The sequence below is a fragment of the Cucumis sativus genome, chromosome 6 (genome assembly GCF_000004075.3).
Source record: "Cucumis sativus cultivar 9930 chromosome 6, Cucumber_9930_V3, whole genome shotgun sequence".
NCBI lineage: Eukaryota > Viridiplantae > Streptophyta > Magnoliopsida > Cucurbitales > Cucurbitaceae > Cucumis > Cucumis sativus.
This window is the reverse complement of record NC_026660.2, coordinates 28,325,950-28,337,260: the sequence shown is the minus strand read 5'-3', so window position 1 is coordinate 28,337,260 and position 11,311 is coordinate 28,325,950. Positions and strand designations below refer to the sequence as shown.

Genomic DNA, 11,311 nt, shown 5'->3' with positions numbered 1-11,311 from the left:
ATTTCATTGGTATCAACATATAGAATACAAATGGAGGATATGCTTTACTTTCAAACCATGTAAGTAACAGCATGAAACTACCACTTTTACACTTAATTTCTTCGAAAAGCCATGAGATTTTTCATCTATATACTCTAGAATCTCTATCTCTTCGTCTTCTTTAACATCGTGCTCTTACCAGAATTCCATTCTTTATTGCTCGAAGTGGAAACCTTAGGAACGTGAAGTTCTCTCTTTGCTTTCTTCAATGTTACGCTCTTAGTAGTATTGGATTTAAACCCAACTGTTCTGTTAGATTTTGGATTTTTGTTACTTAACAAAGAATCTTCACTGCCACAAAATACTATTTGCCGACTTTGCTTTCGAGCCTTTTCCTTTTGATAGGATTGTATTATTCGATCTTCAATTTTCTTTGCCCTGTTTTCTAACTCTTTCATCTTGGCCACATATAAATCCATCCATTTAAATGTTTCATTCTTGACTACAATATCAACGTCATCTTTACCGAACTTTCTTTCGTAAAAATTCTTCCATAATTTGTTGGTTATTGGAGTGAGATCTCTCCCCTTTGAACAATTTTCGATGTGCAGCAATTGATCAGCAGTACAATGAGATAAAATAGATTCTAAAGATCGTAAATCGGTATCCCCAACATCTCCAAGAAACTTCACACTGTCAATGGCCTTGTTAACATCGCTATTCAAGGGTGGAATAGGTTTGCTTACTCGAGACATTTCCAACCAATTTTGAGAAAAAGGAATTGCGGGAGCGGAAAGTGAGAACTGAGAAACGAATATGAATTGGGATTTGATGAATAATCGCATTTTATAGCTTCTAATATATATATAAATATCTAATTTCCTTTTCCTTTTCCTTTTCCTTTTCCTTTTGGGAGTTCCGCCCGAAGAATTAGTTATAATTTTATTTTGTATTACTTTTACCGCTAATATCTAATTTCTTTTTTTTACTTCACAAAAACGAAAATGTAATCTAGAAGTTCAATAGAAAGAATTTTAAAAACGGAAAAATATATTTTTAAAAATAAAAAATTGTTTTTATATATCAAATGCACGTGAGTCCTCAGAAATCATAAAATAAAAAAGTCTGTTTATTTTGAATTCTTAAACACACATACTTTTAGTTTTCACTTTTTTAAAAATCTCAAGTGCAAATATGTTTATTTTTTCGTCTGTTTTTGACTTGAATTGAAACGCAATTTCGATATTTTTGGACTAAAAAAGAGTAACATTTTCAAAATTGAGAAGGGAATATAAGAAGGATTAGACCAAATTGAGTAAAAAATATATTTTATTTTCTTAAAAGAAAGTCATAAAAGAGAAACCCTAATGAGAGGTGTAAGCACACGTGTGTTTCTTTGTTCTTCTTGGTGCCTGGTGGTGCCCTTATCTCGGCAATTTCCATTTATTCAAAGTTCAAAGTATCCATGGTGGACAACGAGACATTGGACCTTCCTTCATTGACTCTCTGTCGCTTTCTCCTTTTACTCTCCGTCCCACATGGCAGCACTCTCAGGTACACTCTCAAACAATACTTGCTCTTCTTTCATTTTGCATTATTTTTACTTTTCAAACATGCTTCTTCAAATCATTTACTCCCGTCAAACTCATACCCACCATCACTGTTTCTAGTCAAAATCTCCTTCTCCAGACAATATCATTTCCCCCTCTCCCTCTGAAACGCCCTCTTTTGTTCATTCCGCCCACCAACTGTTTGATGAATTAACACCCTCCACCAACCCCCTTTTTTTTACCCCTTTTATTTTGCTTTCAAACTTCACTTGCCTGACTCACGGTTAACCCCTCTTCCAAACTCTCTACCTTACTTTCAGTGGTATCTTCATTACTTCCGTTTTGATTTCCCTTCTGGAGTTTTCCCCTTTTCTTGTTTCTGTTCATGTTTTGTGTGGGTCTGGTTCTTTTGTCGTTTGATAGACAAAAGTTTTTTTTTTTTTTTTTTTCACTTTAAAATCCACCATCTTGGCTTTTAATTTCTCTTCCAACCATGTAATTGCAGCTTTTCTTGTACTTGGATGCGGCCATTGCTATGGAAAGTGAATCGTTGGGATTGCTTAAAGTGCTTGTGATTCAAGGGAAGAAACTAGTGATTCGTGATTTCAAGAGCAGTGATCCTTATGTTGTTGTCAAGTTGGGCAATCAGGTCATTTCTTACCCTGCCTTCTTCAATGCTGTTCATTTTTGTTTTCTTCTTTGGACCCCCTCATGTTCTGATGTGGCTTGTTGAGCAAATTCATTTTATTGCAATTTTTTTTTCCAGACAGCAAAGACTAAAGTTATCAATAGCTGCCTGAATCCTGTGTGGAATGAAGAGCTAAGCTTTTCCCTCACCGACCCTGTTCAAGATCTGACATTAGTAAGATTCTGCTCATCAGTTTTGTGACCTACTGTCTGTTTCATTGAGTTACTCCCTGTTACGTTCTTACTTTCTCTGTTGCTCGTCCATTTCTTTCTTTCTCCAAAGTTGCATAGCGTTGAACCGATATATTCCACTAGGCCGTGATGATTGTCTACATCAAGTTGTAATGATTTGTGTGTAAGCAACCATTTTGGTTTTGAAAAAGTATCAAACCAATTGTGGTCAGTGAAAAGGTGCATATTGTTTTGGTAGCTAAGCTAGGCCATCTCATGTTTGTGTTATCAGAGTGGCATTTGATTACAGGAAAAAAAAAAAAAATCTTGACTGTTCATTCCTTTAAGTTCTATTCTATCATATTCTATATTGCTGGTTATTCTGTTCTATTTCTGAAACTGAAGTATGTGAAATGAAATTAGAACAATGTTTGATTGTTTCTCGTTTCGGAAAGATAAAAACAGACTCCTTATACTGTATTTGCAAGAAGTATGGATCATTATCTTTTTGTTGGAATAAATAACAAAACACTCTTCTAAGAATAACTCTAAACAACCAAATTTCATGTTCTTTCTGCAGGAAGTGTTTGACAAAGATCGGTTCAAGTCAGATGACAAGATGGGACATGCCGAGCTGAGTCTTAAGCCGATAGTTTCTGCTGCTAGGTTGAGACGGGCTCTTGGAGTTTCGTTAGGGGCAACAATGTTAAGAAAAGTTATTCCAGACACTGATAACTGCTTAGCCAGGGACAGCAGCATTAGTTGTATGGAGGGAGGGGGTGTAACACAAAGCGTTTGGTTGAAGCTCCGTGATGTAGAATCTGGTGAAATAGAGCTAAAGATCAAGTTCATTGACCAACCCGGTCCGCCATCTCGATAAAGATTAAGGGGAGTTTTAGGTCTTGAACCTTGAATACGGTGTAGCCTGTAAATTTGCTTCTATTTTCATAGTTTTGATGTGTTTGCAGCCTACTGTTACAAGTGATTACTAGTAGAATGAGGCAGTTTTTAGTATCTGAAGCTAAAGTAGAAGGTTGTGTTTGTGTTTGGTTGGTGGTTTTTTCTTAATGGGAATGGACAGAGGAAGTGGAATGGAAAGTTCATTCTTGTACTTGGATAATATTTGTAGTCGTGGAATGATTCTCTCTGAGAATTTGAAGTAAAAAAACTCGGTAGCATTAGAGAGAAAACATCACTAAGAGACATTTCGGACCAAAATAAGAAAAACAAAGTTTGCAAGCAGAATATGACTTGATGTTTAAACTTCAAAAAGCTTGCATTTTAATTCTTAAGTAGAGTTGGAGAGAGCCTACCCGCCTCCACATCTCTTTAAAATAATAGTATGTTCATGTTGTCCCTTTTAAACATGAACTTTTACGACTTTGTTCATGAAACCATAAAAAATAGCTTACATGGAATATGTTATTGGCTTCATTTATATACCATGAATATCTCTCTGTCCTAAATGATGTGACTGAGAAAGTTGAAATTTGAGAAGGGACAAATTTATCTCATAAGAACAATAAAACAAAATAAAAGTCGACAAATTTAATTCAGTATCTCTAAAGTATGCCATCTTTTGACCCTAATTTTGGAAGTTTGTTTTTTCTTTCCTATTCTTTAATAATATGAAATTGACCCCTACTATTCCATAATTTCCAATTTAGACTCTTCTGAACTATCTTTTTCAAGTAGGTATAAGTTACACTGAATATTAAATCTGTTTAGGATAAACTCACCTGATATTATATGTTGTACGTTCATACAAACTTTGAAAATCAGGACATTTCATAATTCAAGTTAATAATATACTAACTTAACAAAAATAATAAAATAAAAATGTTTAAAATCATATTTGTTTACTAATTTAATTTTTTTTTTTAAAAAAATATATATGAATGTTATTTTCAAATATATTCATGGCCTTACAGGTGGCATCGATCAAAATAAACTTGGCGCAAAAGAAACGAAACGAAACGAGAGCACGAACTATATAAATACTGTACGGTTAAGACAAGAGCGGCAAACTATGAAGAAACAATGAGTCTGAGGTTCAAAGAAGTGACTGACTCGGAATCGGAGACGAAGATCCCTCGTCCTTTTGATTTAGGAAAGCGGCAGACGTTGGATCTCGGCAACGGAAGCGAAATCCTCTACATTAGCAAGTTTGTCTCCTCCGATCAGGCTTGGACCTGGTTCGATTTTCTCAATCAACGCATTCCATGGACCAGGCCCACCATTTGCGTCTTCGGTCGCTCCGTTCTCCAGGTCTTCCCCTTTCTCCATTCTTTATGTTAGGGTTTTGAGTTATTTCTGAACAACTATAGCATTGTTCAGCGGTTTTTAACTTTTAATTTGCTAATGCAGCCTAGAGATACTTGCTACGTTGCAAATCCTGGATTGACTACATTAACTTATAGTGGGTATAAACCTCATGCCTATACTTGGGATGATTTTACTCCTCTTAAGGACATTTTGGATGCTGTAAGATTTTTTGTTTCGATCCTTCCCTATTGGGTTTTCTTTAGCTTCATGTTCTTGTTGACGTTTCGAGTGGCTCCTGATTGTCTTCACTTTTTTCTCTGCCAAGGTCCACGAAGCTCTTCCGGGAAGTAGATTTAATAGCTTACTTTTGAACAGGTATAAAGGTGGTAATGATTATGTGGGTTGGCATTCTGATGATGAGAAAGTCTATGCACTGAACCAGGAGATTGCTTCTGTATCATTTGGATGTGAACGAGATTTCTTGTTGAAGAAAAAGCCCAACAAAACTTCTCAAAGTATCCAATCTACTTTATCTGTTTCTTTTTTCTTCCTCTGTTCTGATTTGGAAAGCCCTTTTTTCAAATCTTCAGTCTTTTGCTCAATTGCTTTCTAGTTCCATTATATTTTGATTTATCTGATGTGGCCACAGGAAGAAATGATGAGGAGCCTCCAGCCAAGAAATCAAAGAAAAGCAGTGTGGCTGATAGACACTCATTTGTACTAAAGCATGGTTCGCTTTTGGTTATGAAAGGCTACACTCAACGAGATTGGATGCATTCAGTGCCTAAGCGCCTTAAGGCAGAGGCAACCCGCATCAATCTTACTTTCAGACACGTTATAGTTGATTGATTTTGAGGTTAATACCGGGTTGTTGTAGGAATGTCCTTCATGTTGTTCAAGTGGCTATATCTTTGGAGTGGACGTTCATTAGTTTTGGTATGTATTTTTCTTGTCTATTGTGTACATTTCCTTCATAGGTCAATGTAAGGTGGAGTAGATCCGGTTTCTAAATTGGCTCATCTATTATATTCGCTTCCCTGTCTCTTATTGCATTTGATATTCTTTATGATTGCTCATTTTCAATCCAAAGCTCACAGCTACCCGGAATCAAATTTTTCTTCCAATGTGTCACTTTGATCACTATAAATGTACTCGCAATAGCTTAGATATACTTGAAACTTTGGGTTTAAGTAATTATATGTTTATATTTAAACAATAAAATCAAGTGATAAATTGAAAAATTAGCACGAAAAACCTATATAGAAGCGCACTTTATATTACAACGAGGCACGTTTCAAGATACATCATTAGAAATCACTCTCTATTGCTTTAGTGGTGGATTTCAACAAGACTATGGATGTCACCATCATGAAACTGGAACTGTCCATAGGGCTATAGTGTTAGAATCGGTAAAACCAAATTTTCCTTTCCATCATCTCCTCACCGAAGGAATATGCACCATTAATGAAAGAAATTCATCTCAAAAGTTGCTGTTGCTTCAATCATTACATTATTTCGAGTTCAATCAGTGTATCAGAAAGTCTATTCCCATACTTTCGTAACTCAGTTTCAATAGTTCTAGCCGCTCCTTTGCTTTTTGATGCTGGCACCTGAAGATTCACCTGAAAAGATCCTTTTCTAATTGGTTCAACAGGTTCATTGATCAAGGATTGTTGCTTGATGTAGTTGTATAACTGTTGATGAAAAAAGTGGTCCAATGAATAGCAATTATTGCCTCCTTGACGAGCTGATGATCGGGAGGACAACGAGCTCTCTCGTTTACAGAAATGTGGAAGAGATGTATAGTCCATTATCTACAAGAAAGAGAGAATAATTAATTCATCATTACATGCATATGGTAGGGAATCTGGTTATTTGATTATTGTATTTTCCCCACTAGTACTTAACATTACTCTTGCCACTCTTCACTGTCTAACAATAGCATATGTACCCTGCTTTATACACTTGGTATGGCATACTACTCAACTATATTCCCATCTAAACATTATATATATATATATATATATGTATGTGTGTATGTATATATTAATGGAAAATTTTGGAAACCTTGATTCTAGCTTCCATTGTCAACCCAGATGTCAAAACTTTTTATACAAAAAAAAATGTAGTGGTCCATTTCATTTACAAAATATTCAAGCAGGCCCCTTTTTTTTTCTTTTTCTTTTTTTAAATGTTTGATAAGAATCAGCAATTTTGATATTCTTTCAAATACTGCAGGCCTTACCTTCAGCAGCTCATCTTTCCCACAGCCTGGTAACACTTGAACCTTTTTCCTAGTCCTTTCATGTAAGAGAGGCTTGATAACCTGCCATATCAAAGAGATAACATGATGACTATGCACATCAGACAGGTTTGTAAGGCTATTACAACATACAAGGTACAGAATCAACCAAGATCTATATCTTTAATGGCCTTACCTTCCAACAGGATGAAAAGACGTAAGGTGCATTTACAATGTAGTAAGCAGTTGTTCTCTCTGGGTAGTTCAAATCATCAATGGTTGATAAAATTGTCAGTAACTGCAGAAACATGTGACAGGAGCAATTGAATGATCATCATAGAGATTTGGGAAATCCTTGATTTACTAGTTATAAATTGCATATTTAAGGTATCAAAATACATCACAAGTTTTCTTTTCACTTCGCTGTAGTTTATCATGGAGAATATGTTCCTCACCATTATGGTCTTGTTTTAAAATAATGGTCAGAAAGAAATTCCTCCAGACAATAGATTTTATAAACAAAATGAATTGCTTTGAATCTTTTCTTTTCTCTCTTTTTTCTTTTTTTCTTCTCCTCTTAAAATTGCACGAGCTAGTGTGAAATTAAATTGTGAGACGTGGATTCAAACCGACAAGAATCCTCATCATAAGAAAATAACTTTGCGATCTAATCGTGCAGATTTGTCTTTAGTTTGGACCAATCAGAACCACTAGAAATAGAATCAGAATTACGGGGAGAAATTTAACTTGTACCAACAACAATTGGTGAAAAGTTTAGGAAAAGAATACCTTTGTGTGGCCAAGTGCTGAAAGTTTCAGTCCAGTCATATCTAAAATCTTCACGCAGGTGGTGATGGGCCGTCCATACTTTTTTGATGCTGAAGGCTACAACAAAAAAGAGCGTAGGTGTTCTTGTGTTAATGATACTGAAGGGTGAAGAGAGGCTTCTGTCGAATCCCAGAATTCAGTAACTCACCAGAATAACACGATCCCGATACTCATTTATTTGTATGTGCGACTGCACATAATCATTCACCTGTCAAGAGATTAAAACACCGGTTAGTAAACTCAACAAGCTTCTCAATTTCTCACTGGTTTTTGAAGTACAGATTTTCCATAGTCTAGACTGCTGTTTGTGGCATCAAAATTCATAGGAAGGCCCAAAATTATTCCTATAGAAGATGAATTGAACCCGAATACTTACAGTTGCTTTGTCTAATGCGCTGAGTCCAACGCCAATGGCAAATACAGGAAGGCCCTGAGGTGAAAGATAACAAGTTTCAGATCAGAAGCCGGCACTCAATCTCATTAGAACAGGGTATCTTAGGATTACATGGATGTGTTTTATTCAAAGTGAGATTTCTGCTTTAAATGAACTAGATATTGATTAACAAATTCATACCTCTTTCGAGTAACCTGAAAGTCCGACAAGCTGTGAATCTCTCACTGCTCTGTAGACATCAGCAGGAAGTATAGGCTTCTGCAGACAGCGGAAAGATGTTAACATAAGAATTTTGGGCCATCGCAGTGAATGGGCTGTTGAAGCACTTACCCTTAATACATTGTCAATCTCGTTTTCTACCCTCCATTTTAAACAGTCCACCAGCTGAAACATAGAAGCGGGATGGTTCATCAGCAAACATGGGGATATTTTAGTAATGCACAACACAGTTTGATGTCCAGACAAGGTTGAATCAAAAATATATTTCTAACCATTTTATGAGCCTTGGCAACATCGTATTCTCGTGCCTTTAAGAATCTGTCTATCGTTTCAGTTATAAATCCTTGATGTACATTCTGCAAATAGATCATTCGAAGTTACTTACAAGAAGTTCCATAAGGTCATTTGGGATTCAATCTCATATATCAATTAGCAGAACCAACAGCATTTTAAGCTCTTAGAACTCGCAGTTAGAAAACAGGCCGTAACACAGAAGGAGATGAAGAAAAAGAAGAAAGCTGGTGAACCTGAAAGGATTTCTTCATTGCCTGATCAACTGCAGTTTTCGAAACAAAAAGGCAGAACAGATCAAATAGTTAATAGCAATTGAAGTTTTCAGAACTGAAATTGAAGGAAAACAGAGTTGGTCTTCTGACCTTGATCCATCAGAGCTTTGAGCTTCTTGATAGCTTCCTGAGGATTGTTACCCATTTGATTGATCTCGAGATGAAAAGAAAGAACACCAAAGAAAAATGCAAGCTGCCAAAAATTTCTATTTCTCTCTCTCTCTCTGTAGGACAAACTGAGTACGAGAATCACGAAGCTAGATGAATAATGAATACAAGAGCCTCTCTTAGAAGAAGAGTCCGGACAAGAAAGTGAACCCAAGATCTCACAAGTCACAATCTTTAGAGGCGAAGGTGCTGTTTAAATACCAAAGGTCTCACACGGACTGACCCTTCTTTATTTCTCTGTCCTTCTCAATGGCCTGTGAGACTGACACAAAAGTCATTATCTTTTTCCTTGATTGGGAAAAGTAAGAAAGTGTGTGTCGGAATCTAAATACGACCCTTAAAATATGCAGCGAAGAAGAGGAAAAAGGAGCTAACATTCTGAATGGGTTCTTCGTGTCGAAGTTGCTGGCTCTGGTTTGTTTCCAGATTTTTGCTTCCGTAATCTTTTTCAGTATTCTCCACTAATAAATATACACCACAAACATTAAATCTTGGTCGTCCAACTGGTCGTTGCCATCTACCCTTCACCATTTGATTTCGGGTTCTTTTTTGTTTTCTTCTCTTTCTTTCTTTTTTATTCCCAAACCCTGTAACCAGTTAATTGTGGAAAGCAAAACAGAGGGAATCTTCTTGAAAAGTGAAAGCGCAGGAAAATGCCCATTCTCTTCGGCCTTGCTTGTTGGATCTCAAAGTCAGGAAATTTGATAGCTTTTGCTGGCAATTATGATGGAGAAAACTTGGTGGAGATGCTTGGGGGACTGCCAAAGGTTTGTGATTCTTTGATTCTTGAGTTAATTAAGCACTTTGAATCATGTACAATTTGTATTCGAGCTGTATTAAAGTACTAGGTTAGAGAAACTTGGGACTATGTAATCTATGTTTCTCTTAGAATTATGATATCACACGTTGTGTTTACTTAATCTATGATTATATAACTAACTAAAAATAGACTCGGTTTCTAAACTATGGGTTTTATATACCTTTCTCGTATTCTTTGGAGAGGTAGCATTAATGGAATTGGTGGGAGATATTGGTTTGTTTGCTTAAATGTTTGAGATTATAGATGTTGGACATTCTTGGATAATCATGTTTCTTCTTGTAATAATATTTTTTAAGATATCAATAAATACTCGGATAATTGTGTTTGTTTCAATAGGACTTCTATCCATATGGATAACTGTGCAAACAAAATTTGGGGAAATGAGCAGAGTCTTTCATCTCAAGTAAGATTTCTTGCAAATAATAAAAATATTTCCGACAAATATTTGATTAATGTGCCAATGGACTCTCACATACTTACTTCTTTACTCTTTTAGGCTCACCAATTGAAAATAGAGATCAAATCAAAACCAACCACCTTTGATGATTGAGCTGCTTGACCATACTCAGCTTAACCTCTTTGATAAGACCTAAACTGGTACAATTTTTTTTTTTTCTTTTTAATTGAAAAAAAGATGCATTTGTGGTGGTCTTTGAATATAGTTTCAATTGGATAAAAAATTATATTGGACAATTTGTTTATCTTTAATTTTAGGTACTTGTGCTTTAACATTTTTTAGTTCTACATTCATTGCTTTGTAGAATATGTTGATATTGGTTGATATAAGCCTAAGGGGAGACTTAAACAAATATATTGTTTCTACCAATTCTAAGCTCTTTCTTTACTTAACCTTACAATGAAAGAAAAGTTATCTCAACGCTTAAAAATCAACAAAACATTATTTTAATGAGTTTTGTTTGTATTTTAAGAATATGATTGTAGAGAAGAAAATTTTAGACTATTCTTTAGTATTTTTTTAGTTCTAACAACATATGTTAGTGAGAAGATTTAAATCAATTTTGACTTTTCTTTATTTATATATAAAGGAGTTTGAATTTAAACACCTTATTATACCATCATCATTATTTTTGGAATTGGAATTAACTATGAGAATAATAGGTGGACCCATTTCAAATGTGAGAATCTCATTCTCATTTCTTATTTTAAGAAAATAAACGAGATCAATCACCTTCTAACAATTTCGTGAGATTTATATTATCCGTTTTTTACCATTTTCTCATATTATATGTTATTCGTTTTTTCTTCTTATACTTTATATGATTTGCCATCTTCTCTTTTTTTTTTTACTTACGTCTACTTTTTCTATCATTATACATGTTTGATATTTGTTTCTTGTTTTGAACGGTTCGTTTCTACCTTCATTTTTATGCAGTCTTAGTTTTATTTGCACTGTAAATAACA

At 35.1% G+C, this 11,311-nt stretch overlaps 3 protein-coding genes across 11 annotated transcripts; 2 read left to right on the top strand and 1 right to left on the bottom strand.

The window, feature by feature from the left end:
* The first annotated feature begins 1,359 nt into the window (after nt 1-1,359).
* Nucleotides 1,360-3,498, top strand: LOC101209339 (protein C2-DOMAIN ABA-RELATED 11). 5 transcript variants are annotated; one of them, XM_031887084.1, is made up of 4 exons: nt 1,360-1,533; nt 2,035-2,178; nt 2,296-2,391; nt 2,968-3,498. In XM_031887084.1, exons 2-4 carry the CDS (start codon nt 2,065-2,067, stop codon nt 3,265-3,267), a joined length of 510 nt encoding a protein of 169 aa, XP_031742944.1. In that variant the 5' UTR covers nt 1,360-1,533; nt 2,035-2,064; the 3' UTR covers nt 3,268-3,498. The 5 variants fall into 5 exon arrangements, with proteins under 5 accessions (XP_031742944.1, XP_031742942.1, XP_004134808.1 ...); XM_031887082.1 differs by lacking the exon at nt 1,360-1,533 and adding an exon at nt 1,579-1,812; XM_004134760.3 differs by lacking the exon at nt 1,360-1,533 and adding an exon at nt 1,580-1,851.
* A 240-nt stretch (nt 3,499-3,738) lies between these two features.
* On the top strand, nt 3,739-10,715 carry LOC101210243 (DNA oxidative demethylase ALKBH2). 3 transcript variants are annotated; one of them, XM_031887079.1, is made up of 9 exons: nt 3,739-4,655; nt 4,755-4,871; nt 4,978-5,167; nt 5,302-5,588; nt 6,307-6,510; nt 6,891-7,281; nt 7,574-9,836; nt 10,226-10,292; nt 10,386-10,715. In XM_031887079.1, the coding sequence occupies exons 1-4, from the start codon at nt 4,428-4,430 to the stop codon at nt 5,499-5,501; spliced, it is 735 nt and encodes a 244-aa protein (XP_031742939.1). In that variant the 5' UTR covers nt 3,739-4,427; the 3' UTR covers nt 5,502-5,588; nt 6,307-6,510; nt 6,891-7,281; nt 7,574-9,836; nt 10,226-10,292; nt 10,386-10,715. The 3 variants fall into 3 exon arrangements, with proteins under 3 accessions (XP_031742939.1, XP_031742940.1, XP_004134811.1); XM_031887080.1 differs by having other exon boundaries at nt 6,891-9,483; nt 9,667-9,836; XM_004134763.3 differs by having other exon boundaries at nt 6,891-9,836.
* On the bottom strand, nt 5,882-9,128 carry LOC101209994 (SEC14 cytosolic factor). Of its 3 annotated transcripts, XM_011659808.2 has the most exons (11): nt 8,992-9,128; nt 8,863-8,891; nt 8,608-8,691; nt 8,447-8,500; nt 8,297-8,374; nt 8,099-8,152; nt 7,871-7,930; nt 7,684-7,779; nt 7,091-7,192; nt 6,898-6,978; nt 5,882-6,466 (listed from the first exon to the last, which is right to left on the bottom strand). In XM_011659808.2, the coding sequence occupies exons 1-11, from the start codon at nt 9,044-9,046 to the stop codon at nt 6,158-6,160; spliced, it is 1,002 nt and encodes a 333-aa protein (XP_011658110.1). In that variant the 5' UTR covers nt 9,047-9,128; the 3' UTR covers nt 5,882-6,157. The 3 variants fall into 3 exon arrangements, with proteins under 3 accessions (XP_011658110.1, XP_031742937.1, XP_031742938.1); XM_031887077.1 differs by having other exon boundaries at nt 8,297-8,500; XM_031887078.1 differs by lacking the exons at nt 8,863-8,891; nt 8,992-9,128 and having other exon boundaries at nt 8,297-8,500; nt 8,608-8,748.
* Nucleotides 10,716-11,311: the final 596 nt, after the last annotated feature.